General features: G+C 44.0%; 1 protein-coding gene and 1 non-coding gene across 2 annotated transcripts in view; both read left to right on the top strand.

Annotated features, from left to right (window-relative positions):
* LOC119928919 (vesicle-associated membrane protein 2-like) overlaps positions 1-21,095 on the top strand; it is a 243,805-nt gene that overhangs the window by 218,314 nt on the left and 4,396 nt on the right. The window contains exons 3-4 of the mRNA XM_038747454.1: positions 7,675-7,833; positions 9,514-9,565. Of these exons, the coding sequence (XP_038603382.1) occupies positions 7,675-7,833; positions 9,514-9,565 (211 nt within the window). The remainder of the gene's footprint in view (positions 1-7,674; positions 7,834-9,513; positions 9,566-21,095) is intronic.
* Positions 6,788-6,925, top strand: LOC119937706. The gene has a single exon (XR_005454187.1). It is a non-coding gene; the product is annotated as a small nucleolar RNA SNORA7 (small nucleolar RNA).

Here is a 21,095-nt window from a genome sequence, read left to right as displayed (position 1 = left end):
CCATAAAATAATCATGGTATTTATTAAGAGCTTATCATGTGTTGAGTACAGTTCTAAGTGCTGGATGTAATAATAATAATAATAATGATGGCATTTATTAAGCACTTACTATGTGCAAAGCACTGTACTAAGGGTGTACATTATAGACATGTATCCAGGTATCCATAAGACATCTCTGCCACCTTATCTTCTGGTTCTGACCCAACTGCTTACCAGGCACTAATTTAGAGTTCCTAACCAACCTCCCCATCCTTAATACACAAATCCACACCACCATTTCTGCCCCCTTTGCCAAAATTGCCTCCCTTAGCTACCCCTTCCCCCAGCCCATCTCTATGTCAATCTCACACCACTACCCCCCTACTATAGGTCACCACCTCTGTCCGCTTCCCTTCCTCCTGTAGCTCACGCCAAAGACGGCTGTTTGTGGGAAAACTTCAAAGTCATGCCTGCTTTCATTATCTCTGCCCTCTCTTCTGCTCAACCCACATATTCAGGCCATCACTAAATTCTATCAGTTCTATCTTCACAACATCGCTAAAATCCACCCCTTCTCTTTCTTCTTCCAAACTGCTACCACATTAATACAATTACGCCCTGATTATTGTATCAGCCTCTTTGCTGACCTCCCTGCCTCCTGTCTCTACCCATTCTTGTCCATACTACACTCTGCTTCCCAGATCATTTCCCTTCAAAAACGTTCAGACCAGGTTTCTCCACTCCTCAGGAAACTCAAGTAGTTGCACATCCACCTCCAAATCAAATAAAAATGCCTCACCATTTGCTTTAAAGCACTCAATCACCATTCCCCCTCCTACCTCACCTTGCTACTCTCCTACTACAACCCGGTGTGCATATTTCATTCCTCTAATGCTAACTTTCTCACTGTACCCTGTTCTTGTCTATCTCACCGTCGACCTCTTGACCATATCCTACCTCTGGCCTGGAATGCTCTCTCTCCTCATGTCACTTGCTCTCCCCCACTTCAAAGCCTTATTGAAGGCACATCACCTCCAAGAGGCCTTCCCAGACTAAGCCTTCACCTCCTCTTCTCCCACTCCCTTCCGTGTCACCCTAACTTGTTCTCTTCATTCATCCTCCCTCTTAGCCCCACAGTGCTTATGTATATGCTGTAATTTATTTATTTATATTTATTTACATTAGTGTCTGTCTCCTCCTCTAGATTGTGAACTCACTGTGGGCAGGTAATGTGTCTGTTTGTTGTTGTACTGTACTCTCCCAAGTGCCTAGTACAGTGTTCTGCACAAAGTAAGTGCTCAATAAATATGAATGGATGAATGAATGAATGAATGAATGCTCAGCTCCACTACTTCTGGTCCCTCATCAACCTCCATACAATTGCCATGCCATACCATATCTGCTACTGAGAGCTCACCTCCTCCAAGAGGCCTTCTCAGAGTGAGCCCCCTTTTTCCTCTCCTCCTCCCCATCCCCCTCACCCTACTTCCTTCCCCTCCCCACTGCACCTGAATATATGTTTGTACAGATTTATCACTCTATTTTACTTGTACATATTTACTATTCTATTTATTTTGTTAATGATGTGCATTTAGCTTTAATTCTATTTGTTCTGACAACTTGACACCTGTCCACATGGTTTGCTGTGTTGTCTGTCTCCCCCTTCTAGACTGTGGGCCTGTTGTTGGGAAGGGACCGTTTCTATATGTTGCCAACTTGTACTTCCCAAGCGCTTAGTACAGTGCTCTGCACACAGTAAGTGCTCAATAAATACGATTGAATGAATGAATTAATTAATTAATTGCCCCCACCAATGATCCCATACCTTCAACTTTTTACTGAAATTCCCAAAGATCCCGCTCCTCCCCACTCTCTGGCCCTAGTGATCTTATTAACTACTCTGTTGACAGAATTGAAGCCATCAATCCTCTTTGTCACCCCATCTCCTTCCTGTGCACACAGCCATTCCTTCATCCTTTTTTTAATGTTATTTGTTAAGAGCTTACTACATGTGAAACACTGTTCTATGTGCTGGGGTAGGTACAAGTTAAGTCAAACACAGTCCCTGACCCACATGAGGTGCACAGTCTAAATAGGAAGAGAAGTAAGTATTTAATCCCCATTTTACAATTGAGGAAATTGAAGCACAGAGAAGTCAAGTGACTTGCCCAAGGTCACACAGCAAAAAATTGGCAGAGCTGGGATTAGAGCTCTACTCCATCACAATCCTCCTTGACCTTGGAACTCCCTTATTCTGGAAACATAAATAAACCTTGGCTTCAATGACAGTGTCCTCTTCTGCTTCCTCCTCCTACCTTTCTGGCCATGATCACCTTTCCCAACACTAAAGCTAATAACTTTGGCATTTTCTTTGATTACTCTTTTCCTTTTCTTTGTTGGGTAGGGACTGTCTCTATATCAATCAATCAATCAATCATATTTATTGAGCGCTTACTATGTGCAGAGCACTGTACTAAGCGCTTGGGAAGTACAAATTGGCATCACATAGAGACAGTCCCTACCCAACAGTGGGCTCACAGTCTAAAAGGGGGAGACAGAGAACAGAACCAAACATACCAACAAAATAAAATAAGTAGGATAGAAATGTACAAGTAAAATAAATAAATAAATAAATAAATAAATAGAGTAATAAATATGTACAACCATATATATATATATACAGGTGCTGTGGGGAAGGGAAGGAGATAAGACGGGGGGATGGAGAGGGGGACGAGGGGGAGAGGAAAGAAGGGGCTCAGTCTGGGAAGGCCTCCTGGAGGAGGTGAGCTCTCAGCAGGGCCTTGAAGGGAGGAAGAGAGCTAGCTTGGCGGATGGGCAGAGGGAGGGCATTCCAGGCCCGGGGGATGACGTGGGCCGGGGGTCGATGGCGGGACAGGCGAGAGCGAGGTACAGTGAGGAGATTAGTGGTGGAGGAGCGGAGGGTGCGGGCTGGGCAGTAGAAGGAGAGAAGGGAGGTGAGGTAGGAGGGGGCGAGGTGATGGACAGCCTTGAAGCCGAGGGTGAGGAGTTTTTGCCTGATGCGCAGATTGATCGGTAGCCATTGGAGGTTTTTGAGGAGGGGAGTAATATGTCCAGAGCGTTTCTGGACAAAGATAATCCGGGCAGCAGCATGAAGTATGGATTGAAGTGGAGAGAGACACGAGGATGGGAGATCAGAGAGAAGGCTAGTGCAGTAGTCCAGACGGGATAGGATGAGAGCTTGAATGAGCAGTTTGGATGGAGAGGAAAGGGTGGATCTTGGCAATGTTGCGGAGCTGAGACCGGCAGGTTTTGGTGACGGCTTGGATGTGAGGGGTGAATGAGAGAGCGGAGTCGAGGATGACACCAAGGTTGCGGGTTTGTGAGACGGGAAGGATGGTAGTGCCGTCAACAGAGATGGGAAAGTCAGGGAGAGGACAAGGTTTGGGAGGGAAGACAAGGAGCTCAGTCTTCGACATGTTGAGCTTTAGGTGGCGGGCGGACATCCAGATGGAGATGTCCTGAAGGCAGGAGGAGATGCAAGCCTGGAGAGAGGGGGAGAGAGCAGGGGCAGAGATGTAGATCTGGGTGTCATCAGCGTAGAGATGATAGTTGAAGCCGTGGGAGCGAATGAGGTCACCAAGGGAGTGAGTGTAGATTGAGAACAGAAGGGGACCAAGCACTGAACCTTGGGGAACCTATATGTTGCCAACTTGTATTTCCCAAGCGCTTAGTACAGTGCTCTGCACACAGTAAGTGCTCAATAAATATGACTGAATGAATGAATGAATTAGAACTCAGGCCCCCTGACTCCTAGGCCCAGATTCTTTCCACTAGGCCAAGGGCTTCCCCTTCTTGACATCTTTCAAGCAAAACTCTCCTACTTGCTTTCAAAATCTACCCCTTCCATCTATACCTCTAATCCCATCCCTTTTCACCTTTTTAAAACACTTGTGCCCTCTCTTCTTCTCTAACTGTCACCTTCAACAACTCACTCTCTGATGGTTCTATCCCTTCTGCCTTCAAATATGCCCATCACTGTCCTAACCTCCTTTTTGTCCCACTGAACCATCGAGCTGTTGCTTCATAATAATAGTAATAGTGGTGTTTGATCAGCGCTTACTATGTGCCAGTCTTAATCCTCATTTTCCAAATGATGTAACTAAGGCACAGAGAATTGAAGTGACTTGATCAAGGTTACCCAGCAGACAAGTGGCGGAGCTTAGATTAGGATCCAGGTCCTTCTGGCTCCCAGCCCTGTACTCTATCCACTAGGCCCTGCTGCTTCCATGCTGCTTCATTTCCCTCCCTGCATTCCTGTCCAAACACCTTAAATGGCTTGTATGCCTACAGTGTATGCCTACACCACTGCCTCCACTTCCTCTCCTCCAATTCCCTTCTTGACCCCATACAATCTGGCTTCCACTCCCTTCTCTCAGCTGAGACAACACGCTCCATTGTCACCAATGGCCTCCTACTCACTTCTCCAAGAAAGACTACCTAACCTTCTATTTACCTGAAACAATTTTCTCCTCTCACCTTTCTGGACAGTCTTCTTCAGTCTCTCTTTCATCACTTCTTCCTCTGCCTTCCACCCACCTCCCCATAACTGTGGGTGCCCATCAAGGCTTTATTCCAGGTCCTCTTCTTTTTTCAATTTACATTTACTCCTTTGGGGTAATGATCAATTCCCATAGTTTCAACTAGCACTTCTGTGCAAATGACTCCTAAATCTACATCTGGAGTATATCCCCTCCACTCCATGGAGTATATCCACTCTCTAAAGTCACCAATGACCTCATTCTGGACAAATACGATAGCCTCTACTCCATCCGAATCCTCCTTGACCTTGGAACCCCCTTATTCTGGAAACACAAATCAACCTTGGCTTCAATGACAGTGTCCTCTTCTGCTTCCTCCTCCTACCTTTCTGGCCATGATCACCTTTCCCAACACTAAAGCTAATAACCCTTGCATTTTCTTTGATTCCTTCTTTCCTTTCTTTCAAACCCCATATTCAGTCTTGCCATATCCTGTCAGTTCTTTCTCCCTCAATAATCAATCTTATTTACTGAGCACTTGCTATTTGTACTAAGTGCTTGGGACAGCACAATACAACAGAATCAGCAGCCACATTCCCTGCCCACAAGGAGCTTTCAGTCTAGAAGAAGAAATTCCTTTTCCCAAGAAGGCAGGAAATGCCACAGTGGATGGACTAAGGGCCCGTCTCACCCAACATTCTGTCTCCAGAGGTGGCGACTTTTGGACTTGTTTTGAGAGTTTTGGGGGCCCTCTCTTCAAGGGAGACTATTTATATTCTTAGACTCTCTTACTCCCGCTACCCTTAAGGACAAAGGGTATTTCTTTCAACCTCACAATGTCTATCCACAGCACCTTCTCTGCCATTTTTCTGTACTAAGCACTTAGGAAAGTTCAATAGGTTTAGTTAACATGATCCCTGCCCATCAGGATTTTACAGTCTAGTGGGGGAGATCAGCACTAAAATAAATTACAGATAGGGAAGAACCAGTAGAGGATAAAGATATGCATCTGGCCATGAATTTTGACTTGGTGTGGAGAGCAGATGCACCCCGTCCTCTCCATCCAAATATGAACTAATGTTGGTCCAGGCACTTGCCATATCTCACCTTGATCAGCCTCCTTGCTGATCTCCCTGTTCCCAGTCTCTCCTCTCTCCAATATACATTTCAATCTGCCTCCTGGATCATTTTCCTAAATCAATGTCCTGAAGACATCTCCCCATTCCCCGCAAATCTCTCCACATCAAGAAAAACTTCTGAAAGTTGGTTTTAAGGAACTTAATATCCTCTCTTCCTCTGTTTATCCACTTTATTATCTTGCCTCACCCTAGCTTCCTCTCAGGATAATCTACTCACTCTATCTTGTTTTCTTGTTATCGTCTGACCTCTTTCTCATGCCATCACTCACACCTGGAATTCCCTCCCTCTTCATGTATGACAGACCCCAACCTTCCCCATCTTCAAACTCCTTCTGAAATCACAACTCCTCCAGGAGATCTTCGCCAAATAATTCAGGATCTCCTCAGCTTATTAATCTTCCCTACTTCCACGGCGGCGCTTTAATGCTACCTAAACAGTTCAGCACATAAAGCCCCCTGCAGCACAAGCACGGGCTTGGGAGTCATTGGTCATGGGTTCAAATCCCGGCTCTGCCAACTGTCAGCTGTGTGACTTTGGGCAAGTCACTTAACTTCTCTGAACCTCAGCTACCTCATCTGTAAAATAGGAATTAAGACTGTGAGCCCCCTGTGGGACAACCTGATCATCTTGTATCCTCCCCAGCACTTAGAACAGTGCTTCGCACATAGGAAGCACTTAACACATCCCATTATTATTATTATTTCTATATTCTATCTATTCTACTACTTCCTCCTATCTGTAACGTTCCAGTCTTTCTCCTCACTACATTATAAGCTCCCTGAGAGCAATGATCTACTAATTCAATCAAATAATGGCATTTATTGAGTGCGTACTGTGTGGAGAGCACTGTACTAAGCACTTGGGAGAGTACAACAGAGCTGGTAGGCACGGTCCCTGCCCACAGGAAGCTTAAAGTCTCCATGGGGAGACAGGCATTAAAGTAAATTACAGTTAAGTACAAAAATGCTGCTGTGAGACTGAGGGTGGGGTGAATATCAAGAGCTTAAAAGGAACAGATCCAAGTTCATAATGGATGCACAATAAATAACTTTATTGTTACTACTACTGAATAGAAATGATTCATGCCCTCAAAAAGGGTATAATCTTTTGTGGCTTATTTTAACACTAATATAACCTAAAGGATACACCCCATCTCAGGGTCACACCTGGAGAGTTTCCAGTACTCTACCAGTCTCAGCTACGGGAGGGAGAATCAAGCAGAGGTCTACCCATTCCATTTCTAGCTTGGGCAGTGGCTAGTGAGTGGAAGGCAATCTGCTACAAGTCAAAACTCACCCATGCTGGGCAGCAGCAGCACGGGAGAGAGTCAAGGACAAAGACTCAAATTTACTGAGGTGAAGGCAGCAGTGGCAAACCACTTCCTTATTTTTACAAAGAAAACTCTATGGATCCACTACCAGAACGACTGCAGATGGAGAGCGGGGCGTTCTGGAAGAGTTGTGTCTGTGGTGTCGCTACGGGTCAGAAATGATCTGACAGCTTAAGACAAGACAAAAGGATACACTCAAAAGATATTATAAATTATTTATTCATATTAACACCTGTCTTCCACTCTAGACTGTAAGCTACTTATGAGAAGGGAACACCTCCACCAGTTCTGTTTTAGTGTGCTCTTTCAAGCACTTAATAAATATGATTGATTGATTGATTGATTGATATCCCACTGGTATAATTAAAACAGAGGGTTTGAGCACAAGTGAAAACCATTCTCACTCCAACTTTCATTCATTCATTCAATCATATTTATTGAGTGCTAACTGTGTGCAGAACACTGTACTAAGTGCTTGGAAAGTACAATTTGGCAACAAATAGGGACAATCTCTACCCAACAATGGGTTCACAGTCCAACTTCCCTCTACACTGTAAGCTCATTGTGGGCAAGTAACTTGTCTATCAACTCTGTTACATTGTACTCTTCCAAATGCTCACTACAGTGCTCTGCACAAAGTAGGTGCTCAATAAATATGATTGATTGGTCGATTGATTGATTTCAACATAAACAATGTCATTTCAGGTGGTGGACATTATGCGTGTGAACGTGGACAAGGTTCTGGAAAGAGACCAGAAGCTGTCAGAACTAGACAATCGGGCAGATGCGTTACAAGCTGGAGCTTCACAGTTTGAAACTAGTGCAGCCAAACTGAAGAGAAAATACTGGTGGAAAAATTGCAAGGTAAATGCTATAAATTTCCTGGGGCTCCAAGTGCTAAGTCTTCCATTACTCTAGCATTGATTCTCAAAGCTTATCTAGCTTTTAAATGATACCATTCCATTAACATCTAAGAATGTGGTACTTTATTTTAAACCACTGGGTGTATATGAGTGAAATTTAGTGGACCTTGTACATTTTCACTTCTGTAGAGGACTTCTAAGTTATAATTATATGGGAGGTAAGACTTTGAGAAATGTATATAGATCTAAAATAACCCTTCAGTTCGGAATATACTTAGTTTTGATAATTCTTTAATGGTTGCATCCGGTTTTGCAAACGATTTAAAAATAAAGTATTCATTTTAATGCCAGATGTTGTCTTTTGACTAGCGTGCATCAGATATTACAACAATTGCTTGCTCTCTCTAGGTCCCCTAGCTCTTGGAAGACTGAAGTTTGGTCTTCGGTTCACCTCCTCACATTTTAATGCCAAATGTCTTTTGACTGGCATGCATCAGATACTATAACAACTGCTTGCTGTCTTCAGGTCCCCTAGCTCATGAAAGACCAAAGTTTGGTCTTCGGTTCACCTTCTCGGAAGCTTTTGACTACACGCTAAAGTAGCTAGTTTGAGAATATGGACACTTGCCCATTCAGAAAGAACTGAGCCTTCCTATTTTGGGGCTACTGACCACTGGAGTGATGATTCAGCACTAGCAGGCCTTGATGGCTCAGACCCTTGCTTCTACATCATTCCGGATCAGAGGATCAGAGGCCCTTTAAGATGGAAGTGTTCCCACATAGTGACTGGTTCCCCCCAGATTTCTTTCCACCCTCCTTTCCAATATTCTGAATTACGATGACACTGCCAGTACTCCAAAATGATCCATGCTTTCTCATATCCCTGATTTTCAATTGCTCTACTTAAATAAATCTAATAAATGGACCAACCGGAAATCAACTCACTGGCTAAAACATGTGCTCTCTTCTGGTTCTACCACAACACAATTCACCGGAAGAATCGGCTTTCCAGAAATGATTCTCTATTATGAATTTTCAACTGAAAATTTTAAAGAGAGATAAGTAATTGAGGCAGCATTTGCTGGCAATTATATGATTTTTATTGTTGATTCATTAAGAGTTGGGAAGCATAATAAACACGTGTTTTTGCCTAACGCCAAGGCTATTTTTCATAATGCTTAGATATTATTGAACACAATTTGCTTCATGATTCAGGATTATTTTGGTCATTCCTTAATCATGGTTTATATACAAGAATAATGCAGTGAGCTAAACACTAGGGATATATGAGTCAGTTTGAAGCTGTGGGAAGGATTTCCACTAGCTTGTTCTTTGGCCAATAGGGAAGGAAAATTGTACTGTCTTCCTTTATAAAATGTAACCTCCTTGAATAACAAATCAATCCCACAAATTGAGGTGGTGGACAAGAAAAATAATGGCAAAACAAACCAGCTAAGCTACAAAAACAAAATGTAAAACTAAATGCTTTTTCATTCCAATCATAGGTAGCGTAAGGCATACCAAAGTAGATTCCTTTCTGCTCTTCCAATTCTGCCAAAAGAACATTAAGACATTAATAAGAACATTATAAACTGAATAAGAATTCCAGACTGACCTATGTATTACCTTATTCCATTGCAATTAATTTCCTGCCTGGTGTTCTTACCTCTCTCTTCCATAGATGATGATCATCCTGGGAATAATATGTGCAATTGTTCTTATCATAATTATAAGTAAGTATGTTTTCTTTTAATTGATTAGTTTATTGACTTATTTAGAGTCACAGTCTTTTCCTCCCCAGAGCTCAAAGTTAGTTAGCTTTTGGCTTCTGGAGGTCAGCACTATCAGCAGGAAGGAAAGGAGGAAAAAGAAATGTGAATTTCATTCGATTTCTTTCATCCTTCCTACTTCATTCCAAACAGAGCAACCAGTTGATTGTGTAAAGTAACCCCCAACATACACACACTTTCTTATTTGTAATGCAAGTTTCACGCTGCTTTCTTTCTGGCTTATTTTCTTCTAAAGAAAATATCAACAAACATTGGACTGTTCAAACAACAAGTACATTATTTTTGGCCAACAATTTGAACAGATTTGCAAGAAAGAGTTACATCCATCCCTTGTTCCTCACTACAGGATCCACACCCAAAGGAATCCACCAAAGACAGAGTCATATCTTTTCTGAAAATATGTTCTCCTCAGACCCAACTTTTAGGCATTTTTTTAAGGCTTCATTATGCTCAAGGTCCACTATGCTAACTTATTCACAGCAATCGGGGAAGTTTTATTGGCCAGCAAGAACAGGGAGCAATAATAGGAAGTGCACCAGCACCTAATAATAATTGTGACATCTGTTAAGTGCTTACTATGGGTCCAGCACTGTGCTAAGCACTCATTAAGGTAGATTCAAGAAAAGTAACTCCCACACGGGACTCACAGTCTAAGTGAATCCCATTTTGCAGATGAGGGAACTGAAATACAGAGAAGTGAAATGACTTTTTCAAGGTCATATATCAGGAAAGCTGTGGGGTTGGGATTAGAGCCCAGGTTCTCTTACTCCCGACCCCGTGCTTTTTCCACTAAGCCATGCTACCATAGTACTCTCAAGGGATACCTTTACAACACTATTGAAGTCGGCCCTTTCCTCTCCATTCAAACTGCTTCTACTCTGATCCAAGCACTTATCCTATCCTGTCTTGACTACTCCATCTGCTTCCTTGCTGGTCACCCTGCCTCCTGTCTCTCCCCACTCTGGTCGATACTTTTCACTCTGCTGCATGGATCATTTTTCTACATAAACATTCAGTCCATGTCTCCCCACTCCTCAAGAACCTCCAATGGTTGCTCATCCATCTGCTTGTCTAACAGAAACTCCTTGCCGTCGGCTTGAAAGCAGTCAATCAGCTCTCCCCACTTCCACCTCACCTCTCTGTTCTCCTATTACAGCCCAGCTCACACGCTTCGATCCTCTAGAGCCAGCTCTTTCACTGTGCTCTGTTCTCATCTGTCTCCCCACCGACCCATTCCCACGTCCTCCCTCTGGCCTGGAACTCCTTCCAACCTCCATATAAGCCAGACCACCATTCAAATCATCAAATACCATCAAATCATTATTCCTGTCACATCTCCAGTAGGCCTTCCCTGATTAAGTTCTATGTTCTCCAGCTTCCTCTCTCTTCTGCATCATCTCTGCATGTGGATCTGTATCCTTAGGGCATTTGATATTCATCCCATCCTCATCCCCATGGCAGTTATGTACATAGCTATAAATCATATATCATAAATTATTTATGTGACCTTGGGCAAGTCACTTCACTTCTCTGTGCCTCAGTTATCTCATCTGTAAAATGGGGATTAAGACTGTGAGCCCCACATGGGACAACCTGCTCTCCTTGTATCCTCCCCAGCACTTAGAACAGTGCTTTGCACATAGTAAGTGCTTAACAAATGCCATCATTATAATAATTATTATTATTATTTATAGTAATGTCTGTCTCCCCCTCTAGACGTGGGCAGGGGACGTTTCTCCCAACTCTGTTGTATTGTACTGTTCCAAGTACTTAGTACAGTGCTCTGTACACAGAAAGTGCTCAATAAATGTCATTGATGATGATGATGGCAGAAGGACAGTTTCTATATAACTCTCAGCGGGCCCTCATTCAAGCCGATGTTGGTAAACTCCTGGTCAAGAAATCACCACCAGGTTTAGTGACCAGTCAGTATAGGGTGCTTTAAAAAAAATGGTATTTTTTAAGCGCATACTTTGTGCCAGGTACTGTTCTAAGTTCTGGGGTGGACACAGTCCATGTCTCATATGGGGCTCACAGTCTTAAACTCCATTTTACAGATGAGGTAACTGAGGTACACAGAAGTTAGGTGACTTGCCCAAGGTCACACAGCAGAGACAAGTGGTAGACCTAAGAATAAAGTCCAGGTCCTCCTGACTCCTAGGCCTGTGCTCTATCCATTAGGCCACACTGCTTCTCCATCACTTCAGCCCATCAGCACCTCTGCCCTAGCCTTAGTTGGCTTCCAAGCTGAGCAAGCCCCAAGAGCTGCCCCAGGGGCAAAGATGGATCTTACCCTGGGCAAGAGGGTTCTGCTCTGATCCAGAGATAGACCCTGGAGAGCTGCAGGGCCTCCCAAAGGGTGAGGAGGCTGGGATTTCTTCTCCTCCCCTGAGATTCAACCATTCAGGGAGGTCCCCGCTGGCCGGCTCAAAGAATTCTGAGTGTGTTTGCATGTGTGTATGTGCGTTTCTGTGCATGTGCACGTCTGTGTGTACACGCGTATGTGTTGGGGTGGTGAGGGGGGCACTTTTTCCTGGCCCTACTTCAGGGCCTGCCCCAAGCAGCGTGGCCCATTGGAAAGAGCATGGGCTTGGAAGTCGGAAGTCATGGGTTCTAATCTCGATCCCACCACGTGTCTGCTGTGTGACCTTGGGCAAGTCACTTCACTTCTCTGGGTCTCAGTGCCCTCATCTGGAAAATGCAAACTAAGACTGTGAGCCTCATGTGGGACATAGACTGTGCCCAACCTGATTAGCTTGGATCTATACCACCCCTTAGAAAAGTGTTCAGCACGTAGTAAGAGCTGGACAACTATTCATTCATTCATTCAATCGTATTTATTGAGCATTTACTGTGTGCAGGACACTGTACTAAGTGCTTGGGAAGTACAAGTTGGCAACATATAGAGACAGTCCCTACCCAACAGCGGGCTCACAGTCTAGAAGGGGGAGACAGACAGCAAAACAGAACATATTAACAAAATAAAATAAATAGAATAAATATATACAAGTAAATTAAATAGAGTAATAAATATGTACAAACATATACACATATATCTACAAGTATTATTATTATTATTGTTATTATTTTTAAATGGGTATCAGTGCCAGGAGCATTACTTCCCCACACCCTGCCTAGGGCTACAAAGGGGTATTTAAGCATCCACTGCTCCACAGGCTTGACTATGTTTCAGTCTTCTCTGCAAAGAGAATAGGGCCTAAAGTCTGTGTTGTCTAAAAATGGGTCTGAATTCCCTCTTCCTCCCAAAGCAAACAAAAGAACTAGTAATGTCCCACTTTCTTACTTATTATGATCTAAATTCCTTGCTGTTGTTCAGGGTCCAAAGTGTCCTTTGTAAATAGTTTCCTCTTTTGAATTATTTTACTTCCCTCATAATTCCAGAGGTCCTAGTTCCTACAACCACCTTGTTCAAATAACAAATACATTGAAATCAATTCATAGTCTCCCAAGCGCTTAGTACAGTGCTCTGCACAAAGTGCTCAATAAAAACAACTGAATGAATGAAATGAAACTATCTGAGGTGAGAGATAGGCTGAGTTTCTTAGCACAAATGGCACTCACTTCATGTTCATCCAATTAAGAGGTTACACGAAGAAAGAATGAAGTTTAGTGCTTTGAGTGACTAAAAAATTGCCATGTAATTATACACATTACTATGATTATGATTACTATGATTATTACTATCATCAATAGTCTTATTGAGTGCCTATTTTTGTGCAGAACACTCTATCAAGGATATGGGAGAGTACAAAAGAGTTAGAAGACATAATCCCTGTCCTCAAGCAGCTCATATGATTTGCTATTATTGTGAACATTGTTATATACTCTTCAAGAACATTATCATTATTACTACTATTGCTTTTTTATTATTACTATGGTATTTGTTAAGCACTTACTATGTGCCAAGCATAGTTCTAAGAGCTGGGGGAGATACAAATAAATTAGTTTGGATACAGTCCCTGTCTCACATGGGCTCACAGCTTAAGTTGGAAGAAGAACAGGTATTGAATCCCATTTCACAGATGAGGAGTCACTTTGTCCAAGATCACACAGCTTTCTTTAGATTCTGGAATCATAGGGCCAGAGGGGAAACACAGTCCCCGAACTCTGGCTACTCTAAGCGTAGGGGCCTGAATAAAATTCATAGAAGTGGTGGAAAGTCATTGTTGACTACAATTCCTACAAATCACATAAACCACAATTCTTGTAGTTTAACAAGAAAGGACCTTGGGAGGTCAATTAGTGTCCCCTTAATCTAACCTTAGTCTCATTACGGTCAGCTCCAGAGGGCCTTCTTGCACTTTTTTTATGGTATTTGTTAAGCGTTGACTGTGTGCCAGGTACTCTACTAAGCACTGTCACTGTGCTAAGTGCTGAATAAAAATAATTGTGGTATTTGTTAAGTACCTATTATGTGCCAGGCACTGTACTAAGCTCTGTGTTGGGTACAAACAAATCGGGATGGACAATGTCCCTGTCCTACGTGGAGCTCACAGTCTCGACCCCCATTTTACAGATGAGGTAACTGAGGCACAGAGAAGTAGAGACTTGCCCAAGGTCACACAGCTGACAAGTGGCAGAGCCAGGATTAAAACCTATGACCATCTGACTCCCAGGCCTTCTGACTCTATCCACTATGCTAAGCTGCTTCTCATGCTGAAGTCATGATATATAGGGTAGGAATTAGAGATTATTATTATTATATAGCATATATAATAATAGTACTTGTTAAGTGCTATCATTATTATATAACATATATAATAATAATAATAGTACTTGTTAAGTGCTATGTGCCAAACACTGTTTGAAGAGCTATGGTAGATATAAGATTAACCAAGGAAGGGTTCCTGGAGGAGATGTGGTTTCAGAAGGACTTTGAAGAGCTATGGTAGATACAAGATTAATCACTGAAGCTTTTCTGGAGATGTGATTTCAGAAGGACTTTGAAGGTGGATCTGCCAGATGTGAAGAGGGAGGAGGTTCCAAGCAGAAAGGAGGGCATGAATATAAGATTGGTAGCAAGAGAGATGAGAGTGAGGCACAGAAAGGAGGGTGACTCGAAAGGAATGAAGCATGTGAGCTGGGGTGTAGTGGGAGAAGACTGAGGAAAAAAAGTGGGAAGAGAGCTTGATGAAGAGAGGGATATCCGGGCAACCGTTGGAAGTTTTTGAGGAGTGAGGAGACATGCCCAGATTAATGTTCTGAAAACAATGGCTTGGGAAGCAATGTGGTGGCAGCGTGATTAGAGAGGAAGGGGTGGATTCCAGAAATGCTGCAGAGCTTCCATCCAAATTCTCACCATGTTGGCCAAGGCTCTTGTCATTTCCCCACCTGATCAGGGTTTCAGCAGGTTTTGGAGGAGTTGTAGAGGAAGAGATAAAATCCATAAAATCCATTAGACCCAGGCAAAATAGGGTGCTACAGTCCAGAACTCTCCATGTTCTTGACAACTGCTAGAAGAGAAACAATTTCTTAGCAAAACTCTGGAAATGCATTAGTTCCCTTCAAAGCCTTGTTGAAGGCACGTCTCCTCCAAGAGGCCTTCCCTAAGTACTCTCTTCTGTTTCTTCCACTCCCCTCTGCATTGTCCTGATTTGTTCCCTATGTTCATCCACCGATCCATCTCCACAGCACTTACGTACTAATGTAATATACGTAACATATTATTTATATTAATGTCTGTCTCTCCCTCTAGACTGTAAGCTCATTGTGGTCAGGAAATGTGTCTGTTATATTGTTATTTTAGACCCTCCCAAATGCTTAGTACAGTGCTCTGCACACAGTAAGTGCTCAATAAATATGGTTGATTGACTATGCTACTTCTTCTCCACAGTGATGGCCCAAGTCTCATTTGCCTCTAAAATCTTTCTCCTCTCCTTCATCAATCATTTCCTTTAGTCCCCCTTTATATCTCTGAAAATACTATGCTTTTCTTCATCATTTCATTCACTTCTTTTACAATTGGATGGTGGCCATTTTGTTTATACCCAGAAATCCTCAGAACATCCTTTCCATGGGAAATTATTAGAAAGGAGTTTATCACCCCATCTCCCTCCTACCACTCCTTTCCAAACTCCTTGAACGAGTCGTCTACACACACTGCCTCGAATTCCTCAACAACAACTCTGTCCTCGACCCCCTCCAATCTGGTTTCCGTCCCCTAAATTCCACGGAAACTGCCCTCTCAAAGGTCACCAACGACCTCCTGCTTGCCAAATCCAACGGCTCCTACTCTATCCTAATCCTCCTCGACCTCTCAGCTGCCTTCGACACTGTAGACCACCCCCTTCTCCTCAATACGCTATCCAACCTTGGCTTCACAGACTCTGTCCTCTCCTGGTTCTCCTCTTATCTCTCTGGTCATTCATTCTTAATCTCTTTTGCAGGCCCCTCCTCCCCCTCCCATCCCCTTACTGTGGGGGTTCCCCAAGGTTCAGTGCTTGGTCCCCTTCTGTTCTCGATCTACACTCACTCCCTTGGTGACCTCATTCGCTCCCACGGCTTCAGCTATCATCTCTATGCTGATGACACCCAGATCTACATCTCTGCCCCTGCTCTCTCCCCCTCTTTCCAGGCTCGCATCTCCTCCTGCCTTCAGGATATCTCCATCTGGATGTTTGCCTGCCACCTAAAACTCAACATATACAAAACAGAACTCCTTGTCTTCCCTCCCAAACCCTTCCCTCTCCCTGACTTTCCCATCACTGTTGACGGCACTACCATCCTTCCCGTCTCACAAGCCCGCAACCTTGGTGTCATCCTCGACTCCGCTCTCTCATTCACCCCTCACATCCAAGCCGTCACCAAAACCTGCCGGTCTCAGCTCCAGAACGTTGCCAAGATCTGCCCTTTCCTCTCCATCCAAACCGCTACCCTGCTCATTCAAGCTCTCATCCTATCCCATCTGGACTACTGTATCAGCCTCCTCTCCGATCTCCCATCCCCCTGTCTCTCTCCTCTTCAATCCATACTTCATGCCACTGCCCGGATTGTCTTTGTCCAGAAACGCTCTGGGCATGATACTCCCCTCCTCAAAAATCTCCAGTGGCTACCAATAAACCTATGCAACAGGCAGAAACTCCTCACCCTGGGCTTCAAGGCTCTCCATCACCTCGCCCCCTCCTACCTCACCTCCCTTCTCTCCTTCTCCAGCCCAGCCCACACCCTCCGCTCCTCTGCCACTAATCTCCTCCCCGTGCCTCATTCTCGCCTGTCCCACCGTCGACCCCCGGCCCACGTCCTCCCCCTGGCCTGGAATGGCCTCCCTCCCCACATCCGCCAAGCTAGCTCTCTTCCTCCCTTCAAGGCCCTGCTGAGAGCTCACCTCCTCCAGGAGGCCTTCCCAGACTGAGCCCCCTCCTTCATCTCCCCCTCCCCCTCTCCATCCCCCCGCCCTACCTCCTTCCCTTCCCCACAGCACCTGTATATATGTATATATGTTTGTATGTATTTATTACTCTATTTATTTATTTTACTTGTACTTATCTATTCCATTTATTTTATTTTGTTAATATGTTTTGTTTTGTTCTCTGTCTCCCCCTTCTAGACTGTGAGCCCACTGTTGGGTAGGGACCATCTCTATATGTTGCCAACTTGCACTTCCCAAGCACTTAGTACAGTGCTCTGCAAACAGTAAGCACTCAATTAGTATGATTGATTGATTGATTAAGGAACTTCTCGCAATTAAGTGAAATGCCCTCATAGGCAAAAGAGGGAATCAGCATGATCCAGTGGAAAATGCTCTGATCTGGAAGTCTGGAGACCTGGCTTCTTATCACAGGTCTGTCACTGACCTATTGTGTTACATAACCTCTCTGTGCCTCAGTTTCTGCTTATGTAAAACGGAAGTCATAATGTCTGCCCTTCTATGTCTTAGAGATACTTGAATTCCTGGGCAGAAAGGGCTGTCATGAGAGGTCCAGAGCATTCTTGTGTGCAGGGAATATTTCTGTTTATTGTTCTTTTCTATTCTCCCAAGAGCTTAGTACAGTGCTCTGCACATAGTAAGTGCTCATAAATGTGATTGAATGAATGAATGAATGAAGGAAAACAGCTGGACAGCATCCTTTCCCCACCCATGCTCAACCCATCCAGGTCTAAAGATGGTAGCCCACCTCTACTCTGGAGAGGGTGAAAGAAGGAGAACTTTGGACAGGGACATCAACTGCTTTCCCCCTACCCTAGGCCTAATAAATAATAATAATCATGAAAATAATGGTAGTAATAATACTCATAATTATGATGGCATTTGTTAAGCACTTACTATGTGCAAAGTACTGTTCTAAGCGCTGGGGAGGATACAAGGTGATCAGGTTGTCCCATGGGGGGCACACAGTCTTAATCCCCATTTTACAGATGAGGTAACTGAGGCACAGAGAATCAATCAATCAATCAATTGTATTTATTGAGTGCGTACTGTGTGCAGAGCACTGTACTAAGTGCTTGGGAAGTACAAGTTGGCAACATATAGAGACAGTCCCTACCCAACAGTGGGCTCACAGTCTAGAAGGGGGAGACAGAGAACAAAACCAAACATACTAACAAAATAAATAGAATAGATATGTACAAGTAAAGTAAATAAATAAATAAATAGAGTAATAAATATGTATAAACATATATACATATATACAGGTGCTGTGGGGAAGGGAAGGAGGTAAGATGAGGGGGATGGAGAGGGGGACGAGGGGGAGAGGAAGGAAGGGGCTCAGTCTGGGAAGGCCTCCTGAAGGAGGTGAGCTCTCAGTAGGGCCTTGAAGGGAGGAAGAGAGCTAGCTTGGTGGATGGGCAGAGGGAGGGCATTCCAGGCCCGGGGGATGACGTGGGCCGGGGGTCGATGGCGGGACGGGCGATAACGAGGGACGGTGAGGAGATTATCAGCAGAGGAGCGGAGGGTGTGGGCTGGGCTGGAGAAAGAGAGAAGGGAGGTGAGGTAGGAGGGGGCGAGGTGATGGACAGCCTTGAAGCCCAGGGTGAGGAGTTTCTGCCTGAGAAGTTAAGTGACTTGCCCAACATCACACAGCTGACAAGCGGTGGGGCCAGGATTTGAACCCATGACCCTTGATTCCCAAGCCCATGTTACCTTTGATTCCCAAGCCCAAAGAAATCAAAAGAAACCTTTGATTTCTACTGAGCCATGCTCCTTCTCAAATGATGATAATAGTGGTGTTCATTAAGCATTTCCCATGTGCCAGGCACTGTACAAAGCACTGGGGTAGAAACAAGATAATCAGGTTGGACACAGTCCTTATCCCATCCACATGAGGCTCATAGTTTTAATCCCCATCTTACAGTTGAGGAGACTGAGGCACAGAGCAATTAAGCGACTTGCCCAAGGTTACACAGCTGACACGTGGCAGAGCTAGGATTAGAACCCAGGTCCTCTGTCTCCCCAGCCCATGCTCTTTCCACTATGCCACATGCATTCCTCCCCTGCACAACCTCGCAGTTATTTCTGAGACCAAAATGAACCAGTTGTCTGACTGCGTGGGGAAATGAAAGTACATTAAACATTCTAGATGCCATTCAGGTTGTTGCCGCACCAGTCCAGAGTTCCTCTTCCTCCCTCCATCAGCTCAGCCCGTTTAAATGCTAACATGGGAAAAGGCTCCCGAGTCTCCAAACTATGACTAAACATTTTCGAGTTACATAACTTTATTAAGAAATTGATCGATCCAAGAGGAAACGTTCATAAGTCTTTTTTGTTTCTTTTACATAACCTCTAGGGAAGCACCAGCCGTTATGCCTTTATTGATTTCAGCTTCAGATAGCCCAGCAGAAGCTTGTTCAAACAAACAAGCTTTCCAGCAGTCCAGAAAAGATGTGATGGGTCAGCAAGACCTATCGTGTGTCTGGGTGGACATTAATTCCACGCAATCAGATTGCACATTGTACTCCTCCGACAATCAGGATGGAGGGGATTGCTTGCTTATGAAAACATCCTTATGAAATCTTTTGGAGACAGGATTGTTTATACAAATGTTGGCCCCGAGCCACAAATGTGCTCATCTCTCCAAAAAGAGGTTTGTGAGAATGGAAAAATACCGGCTTTCCTACTCCGTGCGGTTTTTAGGGTGTCATGAAATGGTTTCAATAATTAGAGAAGCAGCATGGCTCAGTGGAAAAGAGTGTGGGCTTTGGAGTCAGAGGTCATGCGTTCAAATCCCGGCTCCGCCAATTGTCAGCTGTGTGACTTTGGGCAAGTCACTTAACTTCTCTGTGCCTCAGTTACCTCATCTGTAAAATGGGGATGAAGACTGTGAGCTCCATGTGGGACCACCTGATCATCTTGTAACCTCTCCAGCGCTTAGAACAGTGCTTTGCACATAGTAAGCGCTTAATAAATGACATCATTAAAATTAAAAAATCAGACCTCTTTTCCCCAAGATTGGTCAGTCAGTCAGTCGTATTTACTGAGAACTTACTGTGTGCAGAGCACTGTCCTAAGTGCTTAAAAGAATACAGTACAACAATAGCAAATCAGTGCTCTGAAGGTGAAGAACAGAACACGATGAGGTTACTGATGTTAAAGTCATCACTACTTTGATAATAATAATAATAATAATAATAATAATAATAATAATGATGGTACTTGTTAAGCGCTTACTACATGCAAAGCACTGTTCTAAGTGCTGGGGAGGTTACAAGTAGATCAGGTTGCCCCACGGGGGGCTCACAGTTTTAATCCCCATTTTACAGATGAGGCAACTGAGGCCCAGAGAAGTTAAGAGACTTGCCCAGTCACACAGCTGGCAGAGCTGGGATTTGAACCCATGACCTCTGACTCCAAAGCCCAGACTCTTTCAACTGAGCCACGCTACCTCTCATAATCCCCCAGCCCCAAAGCACTCACGTTCACATTCTTGTACTCTACTAATTCCCCTATCCATAATTGATTTTAAAGTCTGTCTGCCTCTGTAGGCAATAAGCTCCTTGTGGGCAGGGATCACATCTGCCAACTCTGTTGTATTGTGCTTTCCCAAGCGTTTAGTACAGTGCTCTGCAGACAGTAAGTTACTAATAAATACCACTGATAGATCGATTGATTGATTACAGACCCGTCTGTGCTTATGAACGAGGATAAAAAGAGCAGGGTGTGATCAACAAGCCCAAAGGGCACCATCTTCATGTAAAGATAGTTCTTGTCTGCTCTGATGCATTGGCTGCTATTGAGAAGCAACATGGCTCAGTGGAAAGAGCCTGGGCTTTGAAGTCAGAGGTCATGGGTTCGAATCCCTGCTCCGCCACCTGTGCTGTGTGACCTTGGGCAAGTCACTTCACTTCTCTGCACCTCAGTTTCCTCATCTGTAAATTGGGAATTAAGACTGTGTGCCCCACATGGGACAGCTTGATCAGCTGGTATCCCCCCCAGCACTTAGAACAGTGCTCTGCACGTAGTAAGCGCTTAACAAATGCCAACATTATTATTATTATTATTAATAGGGTCTGTTTCAAG

This window comes from Tachyglossus aculeatus, chromosome 1 (genome assembly GCF_015852505.1).
Source record: "Tachyglossus aculeatus isolate mTacAcu1 chromosome 1, mTacAcu1.pri, whole genome shotgun sequence".
Lineage (NCBI taxonomy): Eukaryota > Metazoa > Chordata > Mammalia > Monotremata > Tachyglossidae > Tachyglossus > Tachyglossus aculeatus.
The sequence above is the reverse complement of the archived record's forward strand: the minus strand, read 5'-3'. Positions and strand labels throughout refer to the sequence as shown.